This window comes from Mytilus trossulus, unplaced genomic scaffold (assembly GCF_036588685.1).
Source record: "Mytilus trossulus isolate FHL-02 unplaced genomic scaffold, PNRI_Mtr1.1.1.hap1 h1tg000244l__unscaffolded, whole genome shotgun sequence".
Lineage (NCBI taxonomy): Eukaryota > Metazoa > Mollusca > Bivalvia > Mytilida > Mytilidae > Mytilus > Mytilus trossulus.
Genome location: NW_026963317.1, coordinates 2,720,558 through 2,746,951, shown reverse-complemented (window position 1 = coordinate 2,746,951; position 26,394 = coordinate 2,720,558). Strand labels below are relative to the sequence as shown.

The window sequence follows — 26,394 nt, the reverse complement described above, 5'->3', positions numbered from 1 at the left end:
TAAAAAAGAAGATGTGGTATGATTGCCAATGAGACAACTATCCACAAAAGACCAAAAATGATATGACCACCAACAACTCTTTTGATAGCTTATACTATTGTTTCTCCATATCTATACATAAAAATGACAATAAGATATCTCAGGAGAGACAACATGTGAATTCTCCATCTCTTTCTTGTACACGTTGGATCATGTCTAATACAATACAATAACTAGATTCAAAGTGCTTGTAAGCACTGAGGGTGAAGATTGCTTCAATTTATCTGTGGGAAGTAAAATTAAAAATTACATTGGTTGTAGTTGATTTAACAGCAATTCAATTATTCTAGACATGTTATTTTGTAACATCAGTATATATCAGTATATTCCATTGGATATATTACATCAATAAATTTCTGGAAATGTTCATGGATAGGATGTATAGAATGATATGACCAATGCACTATATTTTGTATATCAAAAAGGTAGTGATCAGCCTTTGAAGATTTAAATGTCAAGTTAGTCTCATAAGGTTTTTATTGCATTACATGCAATCTTTACCTAAAAATAAAGAATATTAAGAATATAAAGTGTTTAATTATATATTGTGGAATCTTAAATAACTAACACAGATTTTCATGATCCGTTCATATTTCTAGAAGTTTTAATATATTTTCATTGATACAAAAATATTGCTGTATTCCATTACATGTACTAGCTTTTTTAGTTACAAGACAAACTCAAATATATCTTCAATGAACATTATCTTCAAAATGTAATTAAAGGGACTTACAAAAAATAATCTTGACTGGCACTGAACTAATATTTGTGAAAAAAACTTAAAGACAACAAGTAAATTTTATAAAGCAAAAACTCAACTGAAACATAATTAGCTATCATAAACAAGGAAGTTTCTACAGATAACTATGTTAAGAAATAAATGTAGACACACTTATTATAAATTATCACAGACAAGCTTCAATAAAAATGTACAAGTGTTTTACCTTATTTACATTGAATGCCACATGAAAAGGAAGTATAATACTACGTGATATTCATCTGACATCAATCCCCTTCTTATAAAGCATTCTTCATTAATTTACAATTATCAGTTTATGCACAACCATTTTCACCTTACGGGATTCAGAGGTTTACTTATTCCTGCTTTACTTTCTTTAAAAAAAATCAAAATAAAAGATAAGAAACACACAAAAATAAAACCTCATGTACAGGTTTGAAGTAAGAATTGCAAAATTTAAAATTGGATGCAACACCTAAAAACCATTTAATTTTTGTTGCAGTTATTAATAATATCTTACAAATCATGACGAATGACTAGAATCCCTATAATCCCCATAAACTTGGTGAAATGTTACAATATAAGCACCAGATATAAGTATGAAATATGTTACTGTGGATTCATTTATATTCATGGGATACCAATTTTGTGGGTATGGGTGAACCACCAAATTCATTGAAATTTTTTTTCATATAAACTTGTATGCAGTCTTTGGAAAAACCACAAATTTATATACATGCAAGATTTCCTTAATCACTCAAAATTGGTACCCACTAAATTAAATGAATCCACAGTATCATAACTGATGATTCTTCAGTGCTTGTGCTAATAATTGTGATATAAAAATGACCACAGTTTATGGATATTCACATCATTATAAGTTATTAATATCTTCTAATGGCAGCTGTTCAGACAATCCACGTATACTGATTATAATATGGCATTGATGGTGATAATAATGGACAACAGAAAGAAGACAGTTTTTGTATATTTATAACTTGGCATTGATAGTGACTGTTTTTGATGACACATTGATGATGGCCTCTGGAATATGGGGAACATCTATATATTTCTCTGAAATATAAATTTATCTTTTTATATAGAAACTTATTATTATATGAAATATGCTATAAAACACTAAGCTTCATAATAATTATTAAATACTGATCTTATCAGGTAATAATTTGGGATTTAATTTTTTTTAAGTGCTAAGAATTGCAAAGAAATATTTGAATTGCAAAAAAAAAATGCATTAAAAACTTTTATCAATATGACAAATAACCTCTGCAAGTTGGTAGGTGCAAAAGACAAAATCCTTAAATCTATATGTGTAACTTTTGGAGACAAGTTAAATGAAGTTGTCTTATTTGCAATCATTAATCCCAACTTTTTGTTTTCCAACTACTATCCGCTACTCAAACTTGCCAAACCACATTCCCCTATTCTTTTTTGAAGATTAGAAATTTTTTAAAGCAGCATGGGTAGAAAAAGTTAAGCACAATTGGAATACTAGTATCTCCAGTGATTAAATTCTATCTTACCTATTTCTGAACAAACAGCTGTAAGTTTGACTGTGTTAGGGAACATGTATGTCTGGTTATCTCTAAAATATGAATAAGTTAAAATATAAATTAAAGGTGATTAAGATAGACTTTTTATTCTAATCGTAAATAGTTTAATTAGTATCATGTACATGTACAGTAACCTGTAATATTTCACATCTTTGAATGAATATTTGTCTAATTGGCAATCAGAGTATGCAAAATCTTTTTTTTCCTTGGTGGTCCTTGAAGAAAATCTGCTGGTCCTCACTATTAATTCTATTGAAAAATACTAAAAGTGTGTCAGTCCTATTCAAAATTTTTGTGGTAGAATCCTGAGGACTGCCACTTTTCATAAACATCACTTTATTTTTATATGAACAGAATCAATCTTTAACATTTATATAACTGGTAAATGTTAAGGATACTTCAGATGTCATTTGATATGATCATCAACCACAGTTTACATTTAGGTAGTATTTTTTTTGTGTGGTGAAAATATAGTATAAACTTTCAAATTTGCATCCTTGCTACAAAACATTTGTACTAACGGTATATACCTTTTTTCTTTCCTGACTGCACCCATTTGATGTAAGGAGTTTATTCCATTACTGAGTAAATCTAAGGACAGAACTTCCAGATGTCTGATCTGTCCCTCCCTCAATAGCCTTGACCCCAGGATCTGTGATTCCTTGGTGATTGACTTTGGAGGCTTGGCTAACGGTTTCCCATGAGCATCATTGTGCATTGACAACATATATTTGCAGGCAATCTGTAAAATATTAAAAACACAAACATTAAGTCAGGCAATCTGTAAAATGTGGTCTACATAAACAATAAGGATGTGTCTAAAATCATGTGAAATATTTTGCATTCTGAAAAATTAAGTAATGTTGGTAATTCATGTAAAGTAATTTAAATAAATGATGTACAGTAAAAAGGAACAGTCAAACCAAAATGATTGAAATATGTCTTAAATGGATCAGTATCAATAAGTCCCATAAACATGTATATCACAAATTGAAAGTTATTCTAATATCTGTAGGCAGCATTAAAAAGCATTCATTTACATAGTATTGCCTTATGACGATATTGTACAAAACCCAGATATCTCTTCATGATCTTTGCACACCACATTTGTTTAAATATTTACTTTTAACTTATTAATGAAAACTTCAACCATAATGTCATTTATAAGACAAAAAAATAATATGTGTGTTTCCTATTACATCTTAGAAATGGATTTTTTTTCCTTAATTTTTTTCCCATTGAGTCTATGGGGAGGACATTCCAACTTTAACAGTGCTTATTGAAAAATGACAAACACACCCATTAGGAAATGCTTTTTTGTGCTTAAAAAATAGGGACGGTAGGATAATAGGAAACGCACATCTTTGTTTTTATTCTGTCAAGTAAACACTTCCTAACATTGTTTTGTTGATCAATAAATAATTCCTTTGTTTTCTAACAGGGAGATATTGTTTATTTGTGATTTGAATATTTTATCTATAGTAAATAGAAAAGTGAAATAATTTACATTATCTAAAATCAGCAAAAACTGTATTTCTCTTAACTATCAACTCCCTACATTATTTGATGATTAAGGCATATTTTAACTTTTTCTAAGACATGTAAGATATAAACTATATTAAGATACTTTTTTTTTAATAAAGCTATAATTTGTGTAGGTTCAAATTCAAAATTGAATCCTCACTACAAATTTTCTTTTAATACTGGAACAACTAGCAACACTGCTTTACCCTAGATATCAATTTATACTGTAATAGGCTATATAGGTGGCCCATTAAAAATGTCATTCTTAGGCCTGAATTAGACACATTAACACTTCAATAATCAGAAGATATTCAATATTTGCATATATCATTAAATTATAAAACTGTTTCAAATAATTAATCATCATGGCTTAATCCATATTTCTTCATATAAAGGGAGAAGTCCAGTGGGCTGCCAAATGTGAGAAGAATCTAGTAACAAAATAAAAAGGAGATGTTAATAGCACATTCAATCCACCATTTTCTACATTTGAAAATGCCTGTCAGGAATATGACAGTTGTTGTCCATTGGTTTGATGTGTTTTAAAATTTGATTTTGTCATTTGATTAGGGACTTTCCATTTTGAATTTTCTTTGGAGTTCAGTAATTTTGTGATTTTACTTTTTCCCAAAAAACTTTGACAAAACAAAATTTCAGAAACTTTATGAAAAAGTGAAATTTACACCAGGCATCATTATATTTAGTTGTAAATACTTAAATCAATATACTATATGTATAAAGATAATCTAGATATACATCTCTGATTTAAAATTTGATTGAACAGGGAAGTTTAATATCTAAACCATTGATACATTTTATTTATATCAAATTCATGTTAATTATTGTTAAAGAATTAAATCATATCTAGTATGATCATCGGTAAACTAAGGTTGACTTAAATTCGGCCTAATGGCATATTCAAACTCATCTTTTAGAGGACAAGTTCCATTATCCTGTCAGTTGTGTGAAGAATCAAATGAGATCAAATGGAAATGTTATCAATGTGACTTTCTCTTGTGTACAAAATGTCTGAAACTTCATATGAAAGTGAAATCCAATGACCAACATACCATTATTAATATCAAAGACATTGCGTCGCAGCAAGCCAAAGATGACATTCCATGTGAAATCCATAGTGGACAAAACTGTTGCTCATTTTGTCGGACATGTGATGAAGTTGTCTGCCCTTTGTGTATCACTAACACTCATAGAAAACATCATACGATTGGATTAGCTGATGGATATAAACTAATCATCAAGAAAATAAAAACTTTTAGTTCTGAGCTTGTTAGGAAATTATCAAATTATGAAAATGGAAGATCAACCCTGTCTTCATTCAAATCTTCAGAGGAATTCAAATATGAAATAGAGAAGCAAATAATTCTGAGTCGAGCAAAAGTTTTAAAAGATGAAGTTGAAATGCACACAAAAAATCTTCTAGAAGAACTTGATCAAAGATGGGATCTTCTTAAGAAGTCAGTAAATGATGTAGATAACACAACACAGAAGATAAACAAAGATTTAGAATTTCGGTCTGAGAGTTTAACCAATGCCTTAGCTTCTGTCAAATCTTTTGATGTTTTCCAAGCATACAAAGAAGAGAAAACAGCCAGAAAACAACACATAGAACCAGTCAATGCTCGTTTCAAAAAACTGCCACAATATATTCCAGGAAAACTTCAAATTCAACAGACATTTCATGGAGAACTTAAAGAGTCTGATGCTGATTATGAGTATGCACTTGACCATTATGATCTGAAAGTAATAAAACAGTATAAAACTGAACTGAAAAGCATTGCACAGATCGTTTGCTGTGATGATGAAACATTGTGGATAAGAGACAATAACACTAAAAAAATACAGAAAATACAATTTTTAAATAAACAGGTACATATTGTTCAGCAGTTACAGTTTGTGACAGCTGGCATGGCATTATCATTACAAGGAGATTTATTTTTCTCTATTTCAGAACCTTATCTGAAACTGCTTTGCCATACCACTGGAAAAATGATTGAATCAAAAAATAGTGTAGCGCCCTTAATAACTGGTCCCATCCACATCACTAAGCAAGATAAGATCGTAATCAGAGTAGGAGAGAAAGGACCCCTCTTCCCTATCAATGGACCGAGAAAAGTGATCGTGATGGATCAAGATGGAACAATAGAGAATGAGTATGATCCAAACAATAATGGAAAACCCCTCTTTTCTGCTCCACAAAGAATAACTTCAGACAGTGACAATAACGTTTATGTTCTAGATTGTCTCAATAAAGACTGGAGTGGTAGGATAGTGGCATTAGATAAAATTAATGGAGTGAGATGGATATATAGTGGGAATCCAGATATAAACAATGCATTTAGACCTAGAGATTTAGTGGCTACAAATTTTAACAATGTTATAATTACAGACAAAGATTCTCATATGATGCATATCCTGAACACTACGGGAGAGTGTATTCATTACATGAATACTAAGGATCAATTAAGTATCAATTGTCCATACTCTTTAGATATTGACAATAGAGGCACACTGTACATAGGATGTTTTACACATCATAGCGAACCTGATGAAGCCAAAATATATACAGTTCAGATCTCAGGATTTTAAAGTGATCATTATAATCATTCATCACTCTTTTTCAAACTGCTTCAATTTAAATATTTAATTACCTTGATTATAAGTTTTAAATTTTCTGTTTTTTAAATTGCAACAAGAATGTACCATATATGATGATAATTGGTAAAAAAAAATGAATTTTCCATTTGATTAATTCATAAACAATCAGAAAATGAAAAAAAAAAAAAGCTCAAACAAATGAAACAAATGGAAAAAACAAAAGCTCAGACAAATAGATCTAAAATATGAAGAAAAAAAAAAGCTCAGACAAATCTAACAAATGGAAAACAACTGTCATATTCCTGACTTGGTAGAGGCATTTTCTTTGTGTGTTTTCTTTTCGAGGTTAACATGACTTTGAGATACTTGGGTTTTTGTCATGTGCATGTTGAAAGCTGGTGTCATGTTTGAACAAAATATTCAGGATTAACACACAATATCATTTTTGTACATTATATATATAATGTTTTTAAGTGATACTGTAAACACATGTTGTCTTTAATACCTCCCTTATCAGACACATTTGTATGCATGCTTCAATTTTAATATTTCTGTTAAGAGCCCTACCAACAAATTAAATTTGAAGCCCCTTCACATGATATAAATGAAATACAAGAGGGATTGTTAAAATATTTGAAATAGCTCTCTTCACCAATTATAACTTCATAACAAGTGAGAATAAGTTATGGCTTGATATCAATTACAGTTATTTAATTAATTAATTTCAATATAATAATTTATTGATATCAAGCGATATCAAATTTTCACAAGTTTATTAAACCTATTTCTATTATGGTCAACACTTTTAATGCGTTAAATCAGAAATTCTGCGAAATGTTGATTAAGTCTTTGGCGCATTCCAGTATGACGTCATATATCCTTTTCTAGTGTCAAACTATAACATCAGACCTTTCAAGACTCTTTGTATGCTTCAGAATGTAATAAAATTTTACAAAAAGAATATTGTCAAGTAAAAAATGTGTGTATTTAGTATGTTATTAAAAACATCACAAAGATGTATGTTGTCATGGATGAAATGTCCATCATCTTAGCCTTTGAAAGTCATCAATGACCTAACAAATAGCTAATGGAAATGCCATAATATTGTCTTGTGATACTCCATCGCAATAAGCCAATCAAATTAAAGCAGATTTTTGTGTCTCTTTGCTATTTTTCCTTTATTTTTATTGTGATGATTCATTGACCCTTCTCAAGGTAGAATAGAGAATGAAAATTTGGAACATGTTAACAAGACAACAACCCGACCAAAGATCAGAAAACAGCCTAAGGCCACAAATTGTTAGTTAGATCTCACATATGGAGGCCTCCTCCAGCTAGACCCTTAACAAACATGTACACTAGTTCAGCGAAATGGACTCCACATTAAACCCAAAACATATAAATAGACCTAAACTTCAATAAATAAAGGCAACAGTAGTATACCGCTGTTCAAAACTCATAAATCCGCGGACAAAAAACAAAATCGGGGTAACAAACTAAAACCGAGGGAAACGCATTAAATATAAGAGGAGAACAACGACACAACACCGGAACGCAACAAACACAGAAACGGACCTAGCAACAGACAAAACACCACGAGAATAACAAATATAACATCGAAACCAAATACATGAATTTGGGATAGACAAGTACCGTGCCACGTAAAGCAATAGAAAACTGTGTGCAGAGAAAATTTTAATATTGAGAAAAAGAAATTGATAATAGACAACCCAACATGCTTACATACCCCATGCCCCCTCATTATCACTGGGAATACAAAATATCACAAAATTCCTTAAGTTTATAGACTAATAACTGCTACAAAAGTCAACTTGAAAATTTCTAGTGGATATGCACATGAACATAGTATGTCCTATATTTAAAGTTAAATGAAATTCTGTTTTGTAAATAATTCAGAGATTTTCTACATCAGCTGACTATATTTGTTTTTTGTTAAAGGAATACATGTATGGTGACCTGTTATTGCTAATATCCACTTCATTTAATTGATGGATAGTTGTCTTAATGGCAATCATACCACATCTCATTATTTTTATATTCCCAAAAATTTAGAAATGGCAAAGTAATTGTTACTATTGGGGGTATCTTGATAAAAAGCCAAGGTTTGTACAGATTATGCAAGGACTATAGATTATAAATATTATAGTATGATAAAAATTATATCCATTTTTATTTGTTTTATCAGTTACATGTAAACAGATATCAGGATAGATCATCATAATTGTAATTTATCAAGAACACTTTGATAATCACATGATATTATATTTTAACATGCAACACTATTATCATGGCTTTATCTTAATCTCTTTGGAAGTGACAAATTCCAATGGTCTGCCAAATTCAAAAATTTTAAATGTACAGTTAAATACAACCTCAATTTGTACATTATTTTATTAATAGATTAAAATGTCAAAATCAATACACTGTTGAGAATAACCTTGACCTACATCTTTGATCAAATTCATATTATATCAGGAAGTTAAAACACTTCAAAAATAATACAAATTTTTGTTTTATATACAACGTTGTTGTTGAACACCTTGTAAAGTGTGTTCAGCATAATGGCATTATCTAAATCTTTCCAGATGGGACAAATTCCAATGCTCTGTCAGTTATGCGAAGAATCAAGTGAGATTAAATGGAAATGTTTACTGTGTGACTTTCTCTTGTGTACAAAATGTCAGAAAATTCATAAAAAGGTAAAATCTACCGACCAGCATACTATAATTGATATTAAAGACATTGCTGTGTATCAAGTCAAGGATCAACAAGATTTCAGTCACATTCCTTGTGAAATTCATTGTGGACAACTCTGTTGTTTATTTTGTCAGACCTGTGAAGAAGTTGTCTGTCCTTTGTGTATTGCGAACACTCATAATAAACATAGCATGATTGAATTAGCAGAAGGATATAAACTAACTCTCAAGACAATACAAACTTTTAACTCTGAGCTTGAAGTTAAATTAACAGACTATGTAAAAGAAATATCTAAGCTGCATTCCATCAAAGATTTTGAAGGGGTTAAATATGAGACAGGGAAACAAAAGATTCTGAGTCGAGAAAAAGTCTTGAAGGAAGAAGTTGAAAAGCATACACAAAAACTTTTAGACGAATTTGATCAGAGAAAGGAACATCTAAATAAATCAGTAAATGATGAAGAAATTAAATCACACAAAACAAAAAGAGATCTAGAATTCCGAAAAGAAAGTTTAACAAAAGCCGAAGCTTCTGTCAAAGCTTGTGATGTTTTCAGTGCATTTAAAGAGGAAAAAACAGCAAGAAAACAGAACATAAAACCTGTAAGTACTTATGTAAAAAGACTGCCCCAGTTTGTACCAGGAAAATTGAAGATCCAAAAGGCACTACACGGAGAACTAACTGAGCCTGATGATGATTATGCACATGAACAATTTGAAGCTAAAGTTAAAGAACAGTATGAAACTGGACTAAAACTTGTTGAATTTTTGGTTTGTGGTAATGCTGGAACATTGTGGATAGGTTATACTAAAGACAAAATCATACAGAAAATACAACTATCAAATGGAATGTTAAATATTGTACAGGAGATACAGGTACATTGTGCTGGTATGGCATTATTACAAACAGGAGACCTGCTTATATCTGCTGCAGAATCAAATCTTAAAATACTTTCTCATACCACTGGAATATTAACTAATTCAAAGTATAGCGTTGAACCCTTAATCACTGGTGGGGTCCATTTGATCGGGAATGAAAAGGTTGTAATTAGAGCCAGAAAGAAAGGACCGGTTTTCCCTGTTAAAGGTCCACAACATGTTGTTTTGATGGATATAGATGGAAAAATAGAGAAGGTGTATGATTCAGACAACAATGGGAAACCTATCTTTACTGCTCCGCAAAAAATAACAACAGACACTGACAATAACATTTATGTTTTGGATACTTTAAATACAGAGTGGAATGGTAGGATAGTGGCTTTAGATAAAACCATTGGAGTGAGCTGGATATATAGTGGTCATCCAGATATCACCAAAGAAACATTCAAACCACGAGATCTAATCAGTACACAATTAAACAATATTATCATTACAGATATGTGTAGCGACATGATTCATATCCTCAACATTTCAGGAGAGTGTATTCATTACCTAAATACTAGGGATCAGTTAGGTATTGTGTTACCATGCTCTGTGGGCATTGACAATACAGGAACACTGTACATTGGTTGCAATACAACTAAAACAAATAAAACCAATTTATATGCTGTTCATTTTTCCGGATTCTGAACTACTGATTCTTATAATTCACATTTCAGTTTTGAAATGTTTTGAAATACATGTCAATTTACCTGTATACTTCATTTCATTTAACACTGCTTAGTCCAAGGTTATAGTTGTCATTTTACATCTCCCTTCCTCTTTTTATATTAATATTGTATTCATATTGTGTCAAAGATCAAATGTGTGGTACAGTGTGTGTTTACTTGTTCTAGTTAATATGTGCTTTTGTTTGAGTTAAGCCATTAAAATTGATATTTTATAGTGTGTCTTTCTAAACTGATTAATTATTGATGTTACACTACTGTAAAAATGTTTTAACCCACTGCATTTTTTTGTCGGGAATCAGTTGTTCAGTAGTGTGTTGATGTGGTTCATAAGTGTTTCTCGTTTCTGTTTTTTTATGTAGATTAGGCAGTTTGTTTCCAGTTTGAATGGTTTTACACTAATCATTTGTGGGCCCTTTATAGCTTGTTGTTCGGTGTGAGCCAATGCTCTATGTTGAAGGCTGTAATTTGACCTATAATGGTTTCCTTTTTACCAATTGTGACTTGGACTTGTTTCATTGGCACTTATACATTTAGAATAAAAGGTAGTTATGCGTTTACTTTTCTACATTGGCTAGAGGTATAGGGGGAGGGTTGAGATCTCATAAACATGTTTAACCCTGCTGCAATTTTGCGCCTGTCCCAAGTCAGGAGCCTCTGGCCTTTGTTAGTCTTGTTTGATTTTAAAATTTTAGTTTCTTGTGTATAATTCGGAGTTTAGTATGACGTCTATTATCACTGTTCTATTATGCATATTTTTAGGGGCCAGCTGAATGACACCTACGGGTGCGGGAATTCTCGCTACATTGAAGACCCATTAGTTGCCTTCGGCTGGTGTCTGCTCTATGGTCAGATGGTTGTCGCTTTGACATATTCACCATTTCCTTTCTCAATTTTAGTTTCATTTTTGACACTGACTATATCATGTGGAATATATCTAGACGAGCCCGTTATTTAGATAATCAATTTACACACTGTGGGTTCATTATTATTTGTAGGATACCAACTTCTTGAATTTTGTGGGTACAGTAGCAAAACATTCGATGAACTGCAAATTTTCTATACAGGTTGTATGCAGATATAGGCAAAATCATGAAGATTGCATTATTTTTTCTGATACATAGTATTTCTCCATATCACACACACACCTATTTATTTTAATACAGTCATATATTCTAATGTGTAAAATATTTGATAGGGTATTGGGGATCAATCTATCATTTCAAAACTGATTGTATCAGACTATGCTTGTTTAATTATAAAAATTAATGAAGAATGTGTCCATTTGCATATTATATGAAGTTATAAAGGGACATAACTGAAGAACAGTGAAAGCCACTCTACCCATATTTGTACTAGATTGAGGTTTTGTTTTAATGGTAATAAGTATTGTGTATAAGTTCATAAAATTTGAAAGAGAACAGAAATGAAAAATTCAGCAATTTTTCCATTTTTAAAGGGATATAACTCTAGAATGGTAAAAGTGACACCACCTGCAAGCTTCATCTGTGTGTTGTGGTAATAAGCATTGTGTACAAGTTTCATAACATTTGGTTGACGCTAACTTTAGTAAGAGAACAGGAACAAAAAATGTTGGGACACACAGATGGACAAGGGTAAATCTTTATGCCCCCTCTGTCACAGCGGGGGCATAAAAAATCCCTCAATCTTATTCTAATGATTTCAAAAAAATATGTTCCGATCCTTTGAAAGAGGTCATGCATTTAAACCCTGGATGGGTAAAACCAAAGATTTTAAAACTGGTATTTACTGCCTCTTGGCTAAGAAAGCTTCATAAGATAGCAAAGACTGTTCAACTCATAGTCAGATAAATGTGTCTGGGTAGGGTTACATGCCCTCCTGAGGACTGCTACTTTCTGAAACTGCATGTTAAAAATCCAGCTCAGTGAGTTGGTCTTGTACATAGCAGGTTTTATATTCATAAACATGAATTCGTCCTGAATACAGTATAGCGGGTTATATTTGTGGGTGTAAAATTTCACGATTTTCATTGAATAAGGTATACGTTATATTTTGGTGGTTATTATTTTGGCAGATTTGAAATTTTTATCAATACCTATGCATTTACACTTTTATTTTAATTTATTTGGGGGATTGTGTTCTATCCACGAAGAAATAAGCGAAAATTTACACCCCACAAAAGTAACCTGCTATAGTTTTTCAGTATTATCGGTATATGTGTGTTAGGTGTTTCAAAATATTTTTTAATTTCCAACCAATTAAAATGTTGAAACCAATTTTTTCATAAGGACATTTTAAGAAATTGCCAAGTAGAGAATCTTTAGAACTGCACAAGAAGGAAGAGACTTGAGACACTTTAATACAAATTATGAACAATTGATTTTCCAACTTCAATTTAATATATCGTCATATTCCATACTTGACATAAAAAAACAAGAACCAATACGTTAAATACTGTGCTCAATTGAGTAACATAAAAGTTATTGTACAACTTAATACTGAAAATAATGTTGGTATCCACTTAGATATCAATACACATCTTTTAGCAATTTTTTTCAATCACTTATAAAAGAATCTTAGAAACGGATAAAATACTTTCATAAACTGCTTAAATTTGATATATAACCCTTTCACAATAATTCATAAATAGTAAAATGCTATAAATTTTGATAAACAAAGGAAATATATGCAAGTCTACATTTAAATTTAGTAGTTGTTTTGCTTTTTTTTATATTATTTAAGGGCAAATTACATGTCTAAACTTGGAAGCAGATAACTAAAATAGAGTTTCTTATTTTCTGAAAGTCATTTACATGATATAGTTTATATGATTAGTTCAAAGATATGTTTTAATTCAGAGTGATAACATAGATCTAACAAGAATGTGTTTATAGCACACGGATGCCCCACTCACACTATCATTTTCTATATATGATCCCTAGACCATGAAATTGGGGTTAAACCTCTAATTCAGCATTAAAATTAGAAAGATCATTTCATGTGTTCTAATTTTCAAGTTGATTGGACTTAAATTTCATTAAAAACTACCTTGTTCATAAACTTTAACCTGGATCCGGACAGATGGTCAAACGGACACACCAACAGAAAATCATGAAGAAAAGTGAAGAAAACAAGAATGCGTCCATAGTACATGGAAACCCAACTTGTACTATCATTTTCGATTTTCAGTTGACCCTGTAATTGAGGTAAAACCTCTAATTTGGCATTAAATTAGAAAGATCATACCATAGGTAACATATGTATTAAGTTTGAAGTTGATTGGACTTCAACTTCATCAAATACTACCTTGTCCAAAAAACTTTAAACTGAAGCGGGACAGACAGATAAATGACTAATGGACGAAAGGACACAAATACAGAAAAAAACAAAATGCCCATAAGAGGGGCATAACAATCAAATACAAGCAACTAACATTCCATTTTCATCTGACTAAAAACTTACCCAATATCCCAGTAAGAATGGTTCAAACATCTGACTAAAGAACGTTGTATATTTATTTGTAGATTTTTTAACTTGTAATAAATCATCTTCTACCACCACTCCACAGTTATGTGTTAATGTCAACATGGCATTCTCAAAATCCTACAAAACAGTCATAAAAAAGTTTTATATTTAGTAACTTTATTTGACCAATTTTGATATTGCCTCATGGATACCATAAATAACACAATATAGATACCAATACAGACTTCAAAATCCTTCTTTCTCTCTGTGTGTGAGCCAGAGGAAGGGTTGAATCAAGCTTACATGTTTAACCCTGCCACATTCTGTATTTCTGTGTCTGTCCCAAGTCAGGAGTCTATAATTCAGTGGTTTTCATTTGTTCCTGATTAACATATTTGTTTGTCTTTCTTTCATTCTTTATACATTTATCTGGCCATTAGTTTTCTGATTTGAGTTGTTTTACATTTGTGATTATATGGCTTATTGTAGCTGTCTGTGGTATGGGCTTTGCTCATTGCTAAAGGTAGTAGAGCGACCTATAGCTGTTACTTTCTATGTCATTTGGTCTTTTGATGAGAATTGTCTCATTGCCAATCATATAACAATCTTTTACAAATTATTCAAAGTTAGCACACAGACAAAATAACTAACAAATTGATGGACATCTAAAAAACTAAATAACCCTTCACCTCTTTGTATTGTGGATACAATATCTATGTGTTGTAGAAATTAAGATTTACACTTTCTTAATTTCTACAACACATAGATATTGTGCATTTTCAATTAACTTACTTGTTTTGTACTGCCTGGCATAAAGATAAAATCTCTGTTTAGAAGATGTTCTAAAAACTCATATTTACTGTAAAGTTCATCTGAAATGTAGATAAAAAAGTGTTAGCATAAAGAATCAAGAAAAGTCTGACAAAATGTTTCTATTTTAAACTAATTTGTTTATACAGCTTTTTTTAAAAGAAGATCATCATAAAAAAAAAATATTGCTACTATCGTTTACCTTTGAATCATTATTATTAAATATTTCAAATCTGATTCATATTCTTTGGAAATCAAGCTTAGGCTGCTGAAGTTAATTTTTTTAAATATAAAATTATTTCTATTCTTAGAAATAAATCATACTTACTCATAGACATCGTTTCCTCTGTACATGAATTGATAGATAACGTAACCATAGAAACTCTTACAAATATATGCATTAATTGATTTTTATAAAGTGTTATTATTAAATGTTGAGCGGCAGCTTGCATCAGTTCATCTTGGCTGCCTCTGGTTGGATGCTGAATCTCTAGAAGATGGACTACGTCTTCACTATCTACTTCGGCAATGTTTTTATGTAACGCTAAGGTACTTCTAAGGACTGCATCAGCTGACTCATTACCTGCAATTATAGATACAGTAAGATACATGCTTTTGCCCCATGTGATTCCTAAGTGTTTCTCTTTTCTCGTTTATCTATTGATTCGACTGTTGGTTTTCTCGTTTGAAAGATTTTACAAACTAGTATTTTTTGAAGCCCTTTATAGCTTGCTGTTAGGTGTGAGCCAAGGCTCTGTATTGTAGACAATTTGTGACTTGAATGGAGAGTTGTCTCTGACATTGGCACTCATACCATATCTTCTTATACCAAATTATACACAATCCCTATTCCTGACTCAATACCTCAGACCCGAATAACTTATTAATAAGATCTGTGTGTATACACCCCCCCCTATTCCTTTCTGTCCAATTGTACAGAAAATAACAAGTCAGATGATTTTGGTATCATTTTGATATTGCAAAGGAAAATTTCTAAAACACGCTGATGTGGAAATTGTATGGATTCCTTTGGGTCAATTAACGCATAGCATTGTACTAGAACTAGTCATGTGTATGTGATATTGTTCTGGCTCAACAACAGAAAAATCTATAAAAAGGTACTATACTTGTGAATCATCCAATTTACTATTTTCGACCTAGTACTGTAAACCAACTTATTTTCGTGAACACTTTATTTCACGTTTAGCCCTTTCGAGTCCATTTCCAATTTAATTACGGATTTTTTAATGACTTTATGTAGTCAAATAAGGAAATATCGAAGTTTTACATATTCGAGACGATTTAAATTCGCGATATTTTCCTACTCGCGAAAATAAATCGCTCGAAAATTAGTTGGTTTACAGTATATATCATAAAGACAGTGTTGAGTGTCTATTGTACAATAATTTAAATACTGTATCCAAAATGTCTTTAATTGTTTCAAGGGAGATAACATTAGAAAAAGTTACATATAACCATGATAACAGACAAATGGAGTTCTGATGCAAAAGCATAAAAAGTGCCAGTTCATCCTAAGTATAAATTTACATGTTGTGTTGTGTGCAATACATTTTAAGCTTGTATGGTGTAGCAGACTTGGTAGGATATTCAAAACTTAAGTTTGTTCAACAGCATAAAAGAAAGTTAATCTTTAATTATTGGGAATAAGCAGCTCACCAGTATTCTGTCCTGAAGTAAATATTTTTGTTTTATAATCTTACAAATTTTTTTTTAGAGAAAATATATTCATGGTGTTTAGGAGATTTTAGACAAGGTGTTTTCATCATTTATGTTTTATTGAATTGTTTTCAAAGGCAACTTTTACATCGAAGATAAATTTTATACAAAACACATTGCTCTGGTGGCAGGACATATTTATAGATTTCTGAAAAATGTGTAACAAGCAATTACTACATCAGCATGAATATTTCAACATTTAACTGCAACTTGAATCAAAAATGATGCCATGATTTATGACCTTGTTACCATTTTAATAAAGTTTCATTGAAGGCCATACAGTGACCTGAAACTTTCCCAACATTGTAGTTTATGGATAGCTGTCTATTAGCAATCATACCATATTAACTTATTTTGATATAAAGAATGGAAAAAGTATGCTGTTTAAATAGTAATTGTAAACGTAACTTGCTAGATTGCTACTTTAATTTAAACACTCAGAAAAAGACAACTTACATAACCCTTTACAAAACTTTAAATTGTTCAAATTATTGAGGATTTTCTACCCAGGAATACATAATCCTTAGGTGTATTTGGTAAAACCTTTCAGAATTTTGGGTCCTGAATGCTCTTCGACATCATATTTAATAATAGCGTCACTGATGGGTCTTTCGAGATGACGAAATACAAATCTGGCATACAAAATTATAAGCCTGGTATCTTTGATGAGTAATTTTTACATGGATGAATGAGAAGTTAAATACCTGGCCAGTCAATATAAGCTCCCAGATTAGTAGCCTGCCTTTTAATCCATTCCACTTCCTTGACAAGCTGTTTGATTTTAATACCATCTTTATTCTGTACAAGGACAGCAGCCATTAATGACCAAGGGGAAATAACCATATGTTCTTGATGGAGTAACAGAACTTTATACCCTAAATTTTGTATAAGTTTATTTTCCTCATCTGAAAGACTAGCAATATACCTGTAAAAATAAAGGAAAAAGACAATCAGTGAAAATTTAAGATAAATACACCTAATAATTATTTGTTCCTTTAAATTTTTTACAACACAAACTGTGTGAAATAGCTAGTACAACAATATTAAGTTAAATCCACTTTGTCTGTAGGTCAAAATGAAACAGTAAGAAACAATTTGAATATGAGTGTTCAATCATGACCAAGCTATGTGTTGTTTTATCCTTACACTTCTCAGATCAAATTTTAGTACATGTCTTGATGCATTCACCTATGAATTCAAAAGTATACAGATAATTTAATGCACACCTCACTTTAATTTTTTTAGTTCGAATAATTTCGATCACACTTTAAACATTCCTGTGAACAAGTTACCTCGGTGCTAGACTATGAACACTCCTATCCACTTTTCCATCTGTATATTTTCTGATTGACAGAGGCTCACCAAAATGAACATGTACATTTCCAAAATCTTCAGAAAGTAAATTTCTAGCTTTGAATAAACCCTACAAATATTGAAAAGTGGAATTAGTAAAACTTTATTTTGTTAGTAAGATAGCGCATGCTATTGGTTGATTGACAATTTTGTTTGTTTGAAGACATATTTAATAGACAATTTTAATTGTATTACTTACTTCTATTAAAACTATTTACAAAATGTTGAAACTCAAAGCAATTAAAAATCTTGACATTAATGAGGATTCATTTTCTTTGAAGGATACTATTTTTCATTGACTTTATGGGGAAAGGAAAATAGGTCATTCAAATCTTCAACATCAAAAACAATTGCTTTTAAAAGTAGATTCATCTTTCATAACTTATAGTCTTTCTAAAATAATTGAGGCAATTTGAGTGGGAAAGAGAACACTGACCACTGTGAGCAGCAAATAAACTTTAGCTTTAGACCAACTTATTGACTTATACAAAATGTCTACGATTATTTTGTTTATATATCTTGTGACTTGTCTTGTTCAGTTATTATGTATATTTCTTGTTACTTGACTTCTACAGTTATTTGGTATACAACTTTTCACTTGATTTGTAGTTATTTTCTATATATTGTAACTCTTGTTAATTGACCTGTACAGTTATTTTGTATATATCTTGTTACTTTGACACATTCTCCATTTCCATTCTTAATCTTATGGTTATTTGAATTTAATTTTACATCACTTGACTTTTTGTACAGTTATTCTGCATATATCTTGTAATTTGCCTTGTACAGTTATTTGTATACATGTATATCTTGTACTTACAGATGTGGACTCTTTAGGCTTAGGTACACCTAATATTTCATAAGCATACAAAGCTTCTTCTAAAATCTTGTCATAACTAATACTTATAGGTATAACCATGATATCTGGAATGTGGGCTTTAAAATAGGGTTCTAGTGACGCAGATAACATTCCTGAAATAAAAGTTTACAAAATTGGTCAATTTTCTAATGATGAAATAGTTGATATACTTTTTGGTATTCTCTAAATACTTCAGATTTACTGTCGTGCTATGTTTCTTTTCCTAAAAATAAGGAAATATATATGATTGTGGTAATATACACTTATGACTTTTAAATATAATTTGTTTTGAAGTCCAATAAAACCACTCACGAGTTATTCAAAACTAATATATATATATACATGATTGATTGAATAGAATATATACCTTATAAAGTCATAAGAAACCTCAAATTAAAAAAAAAATAATGCATATGTTTTTTTAATACTCAATGGATAGTTTTCATTATAAAACTTATGTACATATACTTTTTTGTGAAAAAAATTCTTAAACTTGTTCATATTATATTAAGAAGAAGTTAACTATTTTTAATTGCTTCTTTCCTTCCAGGAACCAATACCCGAACATATTTTCCATATGCAAAGTGACCTCTGTGTGACCCATCTCATAAAAATCTGGTGATCCCAACACCCATGGATATCCTTAAAATAAACTATTATCTGACTGTACATGTTAACACCTGCTCAATATCCATGCTTTTTTGTTAATTTTCGTCAAACTTCGGCTTCAAAACATGAACTTTAATTACCTGCCATATTTTCACAACAACACTGACCAATTAAAATTAAAATTGACAATTAAGGTGGCTTGTGGGTACAATAATTTAAGCAAAAAATTAAACCTTTATTTTTTCATTACAAATTTTATTTATTACACTATTAGCTGTTACTTTATGATATGGTACAAAAAACAACCCCAAAAAATGATTTGGTTTGGCCCCAGATGACTTTAAAAAATGAAAAAGCTCCAAATTATCTCCCTTTGGTGCAAAAATGCCATTTTTAGGCCTTAAATTTGAAATATCTTTTTTAACTCATCGGTGACCTATATTTTTTATTATTGTTTTCAAATAAGCTGAACATAAACTAAATAATTGTAAAATTTAAGCGATTTCTTATATTAGGTTATTTTTTTATTTTGATATTTCCTCTTTTTCTCCTATTAGTTCAACAGAAAAAAAGGACATTAACAAAATGTATGCTTCCTTTAGAGGCAGATTTTAGCTTAAATGAACGGTGACCCCATTTTTTTATTTCATTTTTCTTTTAAGTATATGATAAAGTTTATTTATGAAAAAATATAGCGAAATCCTATATTAGAAAAAAAAAATCATTTATACCCCGGAGCCCCCTTAAACGAAATTAATGTGAAAAAAATGATAAAATCGTGCACAGAAGACTAAGTTTATGATGTTTGTATGCATTGATTTAAGAATTGGAATAAAATTATTTTTCACCAGTCACTTGTTTATTATGACTTTAAAGATCAGTATATCTTAACCAAATATTTAATGGTTGACTCTTTACACTACAATTTTCTTCATTAGTCAACTGACTACCCAAAAATTGAAACATAGAAAGTGAAAGAAGATCAAATTAAGTTTACCAAAATGATTTCCTCATCTCTTGGCTTACTGCATATCTTTGCTCATATTCACAAAGAATTCAACTAACTGTTCTTAAAAGAGATGGAAGATACAAAAAAATATTCAAACTCAAAGACCATCTGACAATGCCATGGCAAAAAGTGGCATATAGTTCCTCTTTCAAAAGTTAATCAAAACCTACCAAATTTTGGAGCATATGACTTTGAAGTTCTGCTTCTGGTTCCCTCAACATAGAACTCTATAGGATGATCTCCATTGACCAGCTGTGACTGGACATATTCAGTAAATACTGCCCAGTATAGCATGTCATCTCCAAAACTTCTCCGAATATAAAATGCACCACTGTTTCTCAAAAGCCATCCAAAAAATTTCATACCCATGAAATCTGAAACAAATACACTATTTTGTATAAACTGGTATATTTTATTTATAGTGAAAATTTGAGTACATATTTTAGTTGAACATTGAAAAAGAAAAAGAATATTGAATTATATTCCATGATGAATATCTCAAGTTAGTTTATAAAATAAATATATTTGCTAAGGCTGTGTTATAATTTTTACATGATATCATACAAGTGTTTTTAGCCATGTAAATTAAAAGAGTGTGGTATATTTATCAATTAACTTAAAGCTGTTTTATTATTTTTCTCATTTAAATTGTGTTTAATTTTTTTCCTTGTGACAAAATAATTTTTAAATATTTCCCTATGTAAATCTACAAACCCATAGCAGCAGCAATAACAGGCAGTGGAAGATCGTAGGAATAGAACACATATGACATCAAAAGAAAGTCAAAATAACTTCTATGGGTAGGCATCAATAGAACTGGGTATTCTACTAACATCTCTCTGACCTGATAATAAAGAAAAGTATGTTAACATATCTTTTATGGCTGGCATCAGTAATAGGGGGTATTCTTTCAGCATCCCCCCCTCGAAAATAGAAATAAATCATTCTATTTTTACCTAGGTAACATGTACATCTAATAAGACTATTTTGACAGTAACATCAATTCATTTTTATCTATTTTTAATAGCCTTCGCTTTTTTTTTAAGATTCCAACATACAGCACTTAGAAGTTCTCAACTATTTGTTTCATTTTTAAAATAACATGATAATAGATGCCTATCCTTTCTGTTTCATTGTTATTGGTATTAACCCATTCTTTTTCATGATATTCTGATTGTTTTCATGCATGTTTTTGGTAAATTCTAATGCAATTCTTTTGTAACAACAATTTTCATTGGACATTGATAAATGTTTTGAAGGGGTAAATTTCACGTTTTACCAGTTCACTTTGCGTTGTAGGTAAACTCAATTTGTGACAATAAAATCTAAGTTTTTACGAGGGCCAAGCTTTAAATACAATACAGTTATCTCCTAATTTTACTTTCCTATCACATACAAAATAATACATTTTTCTCCTGATTATGTGATAGAAAAACAAGTACTGTAAATTCAGAAATTATTGCATGCATTTTAATATTATTGCGATTTTGTCAGTTTAGACTTAAATGCGATTTTAATTTTTACGATTTTGAGAAAAATCCTGTTTAATCCATAAAAAATATGTCAAAATGCGAGTTTAAATTATTGCGTTTCACAACTCTGTCGCATTTTTTCACAATAATTAAAACCTTGCAATAATTTCTAAATTTATAGTATTCTACCTTTTGTATTCCTTCTGTATTGACATAAACTCTTTTGAACAGTGATTTTAAAACTTTGACGAGAAACATTGCAAATCCTCGAATTGCTCCCATGCTCAGATTGTGGGACATTTCCTGCATAACTTCTTCTGCCTGCTTCCATACCTCTTCAATGGGTAATCCACTTTCTGAACAAACCTGGAAGATAAAATAGATTGACCATGTTGACCACAATAACATTAAATTGAAGAAGTTCTTACATTATTACAAATATCAATCTATACATTATTTGTCTGGTCTTTTTTGTGGGTTTAGCAAAAAAAAGTCAGTTTCATCTTCACATGTTCATTGTTTTACAGCCTTTTACCTTGCAATTGCATTTTAATATACAGTGAAATGTTTGTAAAGGGTAAATTTTGCACTTTTTAAATGGCTTCCCTAGGCCTACTGTTGATAAATTATCATAGCAAAAATTATTCACATGTAAATTATGCACAATAAGGGGCCTCTGTGGCCAAGTCTATTTTAGTAGTTAAATTGCTTTATTTGCCAGTCAGCACTGAGTTTGTACCCAGCATGTGGCAGGTCTGTTTGAATCAAATCTTAAATGACTAAAATGATCAGATGAAGGTTGGTGGAACTTCTTATGCACCCTGAAAAACAGGTTGTCACGATATAACCAAAAGTACTGAGTCTGAATTTTGTGTAATAGTAACACAAACGTTTCAATCAATTACACTAAAACAGAAACATACCTTTTCAACGGCATATTTAACACGATCACTATGCATAACATGTTTTCTGATCTCATCGGGTGTTCTTGGTTTGTTGTACTTATATTTTGGTTCTTCTCTCGTCCTAAATGACCAAACAACATCACTTGAATGTCTTCTGTCCTCCAAAATATCTTCATAAATGTCTTTCTGTCGAGCAGACACTAGCCTTGGATTATCTGTAAATGAAGACAATTTAAGGATGTACACCTCTGAGGAGCCAAACATTTCTAGAATTAAACTTTTTTTCTTAGCCTGATTTTTGGGTTTAAAAGACTGTAACAAAATAATTGGCAAAGAAAAAATCATATGGTGGTGCACTTCTTTTTTTGCTATGGCCCTTTGAAAATGCCCAATTTTGATGAATTTCCCATTTTTCATCGAATTTTACCTATTTTTGGGCTATTATCTTGAAAAAAATTACAGTTCCACAATTAAACTTTTGTTCATACTTTCTATAAAGATTAAGTGGACCAATCTGAATAAATTTTACTTAAAAAAACTATAGGTAGGTGTTAATATAAGAAAGTTTTATCATATTTTGACGCTTTTTTGTGTAAAATTTACCATGCTGTCAATTTTCTATTTTTGTGATTTTTCTCAGTTTAAAGAACAAAATGCATATTATTTCAACTTTTTTGTTATAAATGATTGATAAAATACATATCTAAGAAATTTGAAAAGACCAAAATGAAATGGGATGTACATGATTCTAGTAAAATCATTTTTTGTATCCCTCACCCATTTTCTCAACATTTTGGCTAAAAATACTGACTTGATTGGGCATAAAATTTGAAAACTGGATTACTCAAAAACCATGCATTGTACGTACACAATTTTTTCAAAGAGTTATGTTTGATTATAATATTTTTAGAATTCATTGATATTTTCCACCTGCATAGCATTTTTTTGAAATATTTCAAGAACGAGATTTCAACGAGACTGAACGAGACTGAAATGTCAGAAGAATACATCCTTAACACTCAACAGAAAAAATTGGTCTATCTCAAAAAACATAATACTAATAATAAATATAAAATGATAGACTATCTCAAATTGAGGTATAATCTATCGATAAATGTTTTTTCTGACCTTTTTACATTGCCATGTTAAATCTGTCCCGTTTTACCATATTTGGTACATTAGTTTCTTGAAAGATACTGCATATTAACAACAATGTCTTAAATTTCAGGCCATGATAATATAGCCAAGAACAAAATAGCAGACTAGTTTATGAAAAAGGCTGAAAAAAGGTCTAATTACTAAATGACAAATTAAATATAATAAGTTAACAATGTTAGATGTAAGAAGAGAAGTGCAATCAAGTTGTCTACAATACAGAAATGGCTAAGTGGGCCAATCTGGTTAAGTACCTATTGTTGGGCTGTTGTTCAACTTTATAACCTAACATTAAATAGGATGAATGTTGTAAGAACTAGTTCTTTCTTCTGTTGTACTTTTGCACTACTGGTGCCAGGTTAGAGGAGGGTTTGGATCCCACAAACATATTTAAACCCACCACATTCTTAATGTACAAAATGTATGTGCTTATCCCAAGTCAGTAGCCTGTAAATCAGTGGTTATTGTTTGATAATGTGTTACATATCTGTTTTTTTCGTATATTTTTTGTACATAAATTAGGTTCAATGTTGGTTTTCTAGTTTGAATTGTGTTACATTTGTCATTTGAGGCCTTTTATTGCCGACTATGCAGTATGGGCTTTGCTCATTGTTAAAGGCTGTATGGTGACCTATAGTCGATAATTTGTGTAATATGTTCTCTTGTGGAGAGTTGTCTTATTGGCAATCATACCACTGTTACATCTACTTTTTTTTTATAATTATTGAGATGGATGCCATCTATATGGGCCCTCTGTGAATAATGTGTGCTAAAAAAAATTGTATCTTTACATTAGGATATGGGGTTGTCAACTGAAACCAAAGTTATTGACCTAGGAATTTGTATATAAATTATAACATACTCTCTGGTGTAGGTTAATATTAACTTTAAAATCATAACCATTCTCAAGATAAAGTGGACACAACCATATATCAACTGAAACCAGTTTTTGACCTTACCCTTTGACCTAGTAAGTTGTAAAAATATTATGACACAGCCTCTGGAGTTGGTAAATATCCATATCAAGTATATAGTATGAAATGATAACAGTTGCCTAGATATTGAGCAGACACAATTTGTGACTGATGGACAGACAGAAGGATCACTCACAGACAAGGCCCTTATTAAAATCTCAGTGATTGTCATTGTGCAGAATAAACTAGAAATAATGGTTGTTTTGTAAGTACTTAATGACAATTCCCTATTGACAGCAATGCTGATTGTCAATTTTGAAAATTCAATTTGCCAAATAATTTGTACAATATAGAATTATAGTTTTCCAACCACTCACTAAACATTGGAATGGAAGTGACAGCTCCCCTAAAGGCACACATGACGTTCACTAAAACCAGAGTTTTTGATGGAAATGCATCAAACCAGAAAGTTGTCTATTGGTACAAAAATGTATTTTAGAAAAATTTTCATTATCCAAAACATGATTACAAATTATTTACAACATTATTTTTTTTTGTCAGTCCTTATTCCTTATTAAACAATAGAAAGAAAAAAAAACGATTTAGCAATGCACTTACCATGACACAAAAAAAACCCCATCAGAATCTCACTTTATTTAGAAACAATAAAAACAATTAATACACTTATAGCAATACACTAAGTGACTTACCAAAACTCGATAACAAACCATCAGAGACATATGGTATTATATGTCTCTGAAACCATCAAACAAAAAACCAATAAAAATTGGACGGAAACGTGATGGGTGCGAATGGACTTTGGGTGCGAACCTGTAGGGAGCAAAAATGAAAGAGGGCAATGTTAGTGGGTGCGAACGTGATTGGGTGCAAACAGACCAGGATTCATTTGACTTGTGATAACTGTCAATGTCCTTCAAATGTCATGAAGTACTACATCAGTACATCATCAACATGTATAACTTGTAGGATGTAACTTGTAAAAACATGAATTATGACCAAAATAAATAAGAGAATAACATGATGAATGTGAAATACTAAATTTTCCTTTGATACCTTGTTTAATCCACGAATTCCTTGACTGGTCTGACATATTTGAGGTTAGTTAATGGTCTTGCACCCTTCAGTACGAATTCCAAAGTTCTGCAAATGTTGTTGGTGCTTTTTCTGGTTCTCTGTAAATAAACTTTCAGCATAACACTATGACAAATAGTAAACCGGAATACAGTTATACCGGTGGCGTGATCGATCAGGGTTAATATTTTACTTATTTCTGTAATCGAAATGCAAAAC

The 26,394-nt window shown here is 30.8% G+C and overlaps 2 protein-coding genes across 2 annotated transcripts; one reads left to right on the top strand and one right to left on the bottom strand.

The window, feature by feature from the left end:
* Window positions 1–1,658: 1,658 nt before the first annotated feature.
* LOC134701425 (dihydroxyacetone phosphate acyltransferase-like) lies at window positions 1,659–26,334 on the bottom strand. The gene is made up of 14 exons (XM_063562575.1): window positions 26,158–26,334; window positions 23,033–23,229; window positions 22,299–22,475; window positions 21,352–21,481; window positions 20,808–21,011; window positions 18,981–19,132; window positions 18,100–18,230; window positions 17,512–17,732; window positions 15,399–15,653; window positions 15,053–15,132; window positions 14,258–14,398; window positions 2,880–3,091; window positions 2,320–2,381; window positions 1,659–1,852 (listed from the first exon to the last, which is right to left on the bottom strand). The coding sequence occupies exons 1-14, from the start codon at window positions 26,192–26,194 to the stop codon at window positions 1,770–1,772; spliced, it is 2,082 nt and encodes a 693-aa protein (XP_063418645.1). The 5' UTR covers window positions 26,195–26,334; the 3' UTR covers window positions 1,659–1,769.
* On the top strand, window positions 9,056–10,775 carry LOC134701493 (uncharacterized). Its single transcript, XM_063562647.1, has one exon. The coding sequence runs from the start codon at window positions 9,072–9,074 to the stop codon at window positions 10,773–10,775; it is 1,704 nt and encodes a 567-aa protein (XP_063418717.1). The 5' UTR covers window positions 9,056–9,071.
* Window positions 26,335–26,394: the final 60 nt, after the last annotated feature.

Coding starts and splice junctions, on each gene's coding strand:
- LOC134701493 (XM_063562647.1), top strand. CDS start 9,072: ATGGCATTATCTAAATCTTTCCAGATGGGACAAATTCCAATGCTCTGT.
- LOC134701425 (XM_063562575.1), bottom strand. CDS start 26,194: ATGTCAGACCAGTCAAGGAATTCGTGGATTAAACAAG. Junction 18,231..18,980: donor AGCCTAAAGAGTCCACATCT/GTAAGTACAAGA, acceptor CAATATTTGTAG/GGTTTATTCAAAGCTAGAAA. Junction 3,092..14,257: donor CATTCTTACTGGGATATTGG/GTAAGTTTTTAG, acceptor AATATTTTACAG/ATTGCCTGCAAATATATGTT.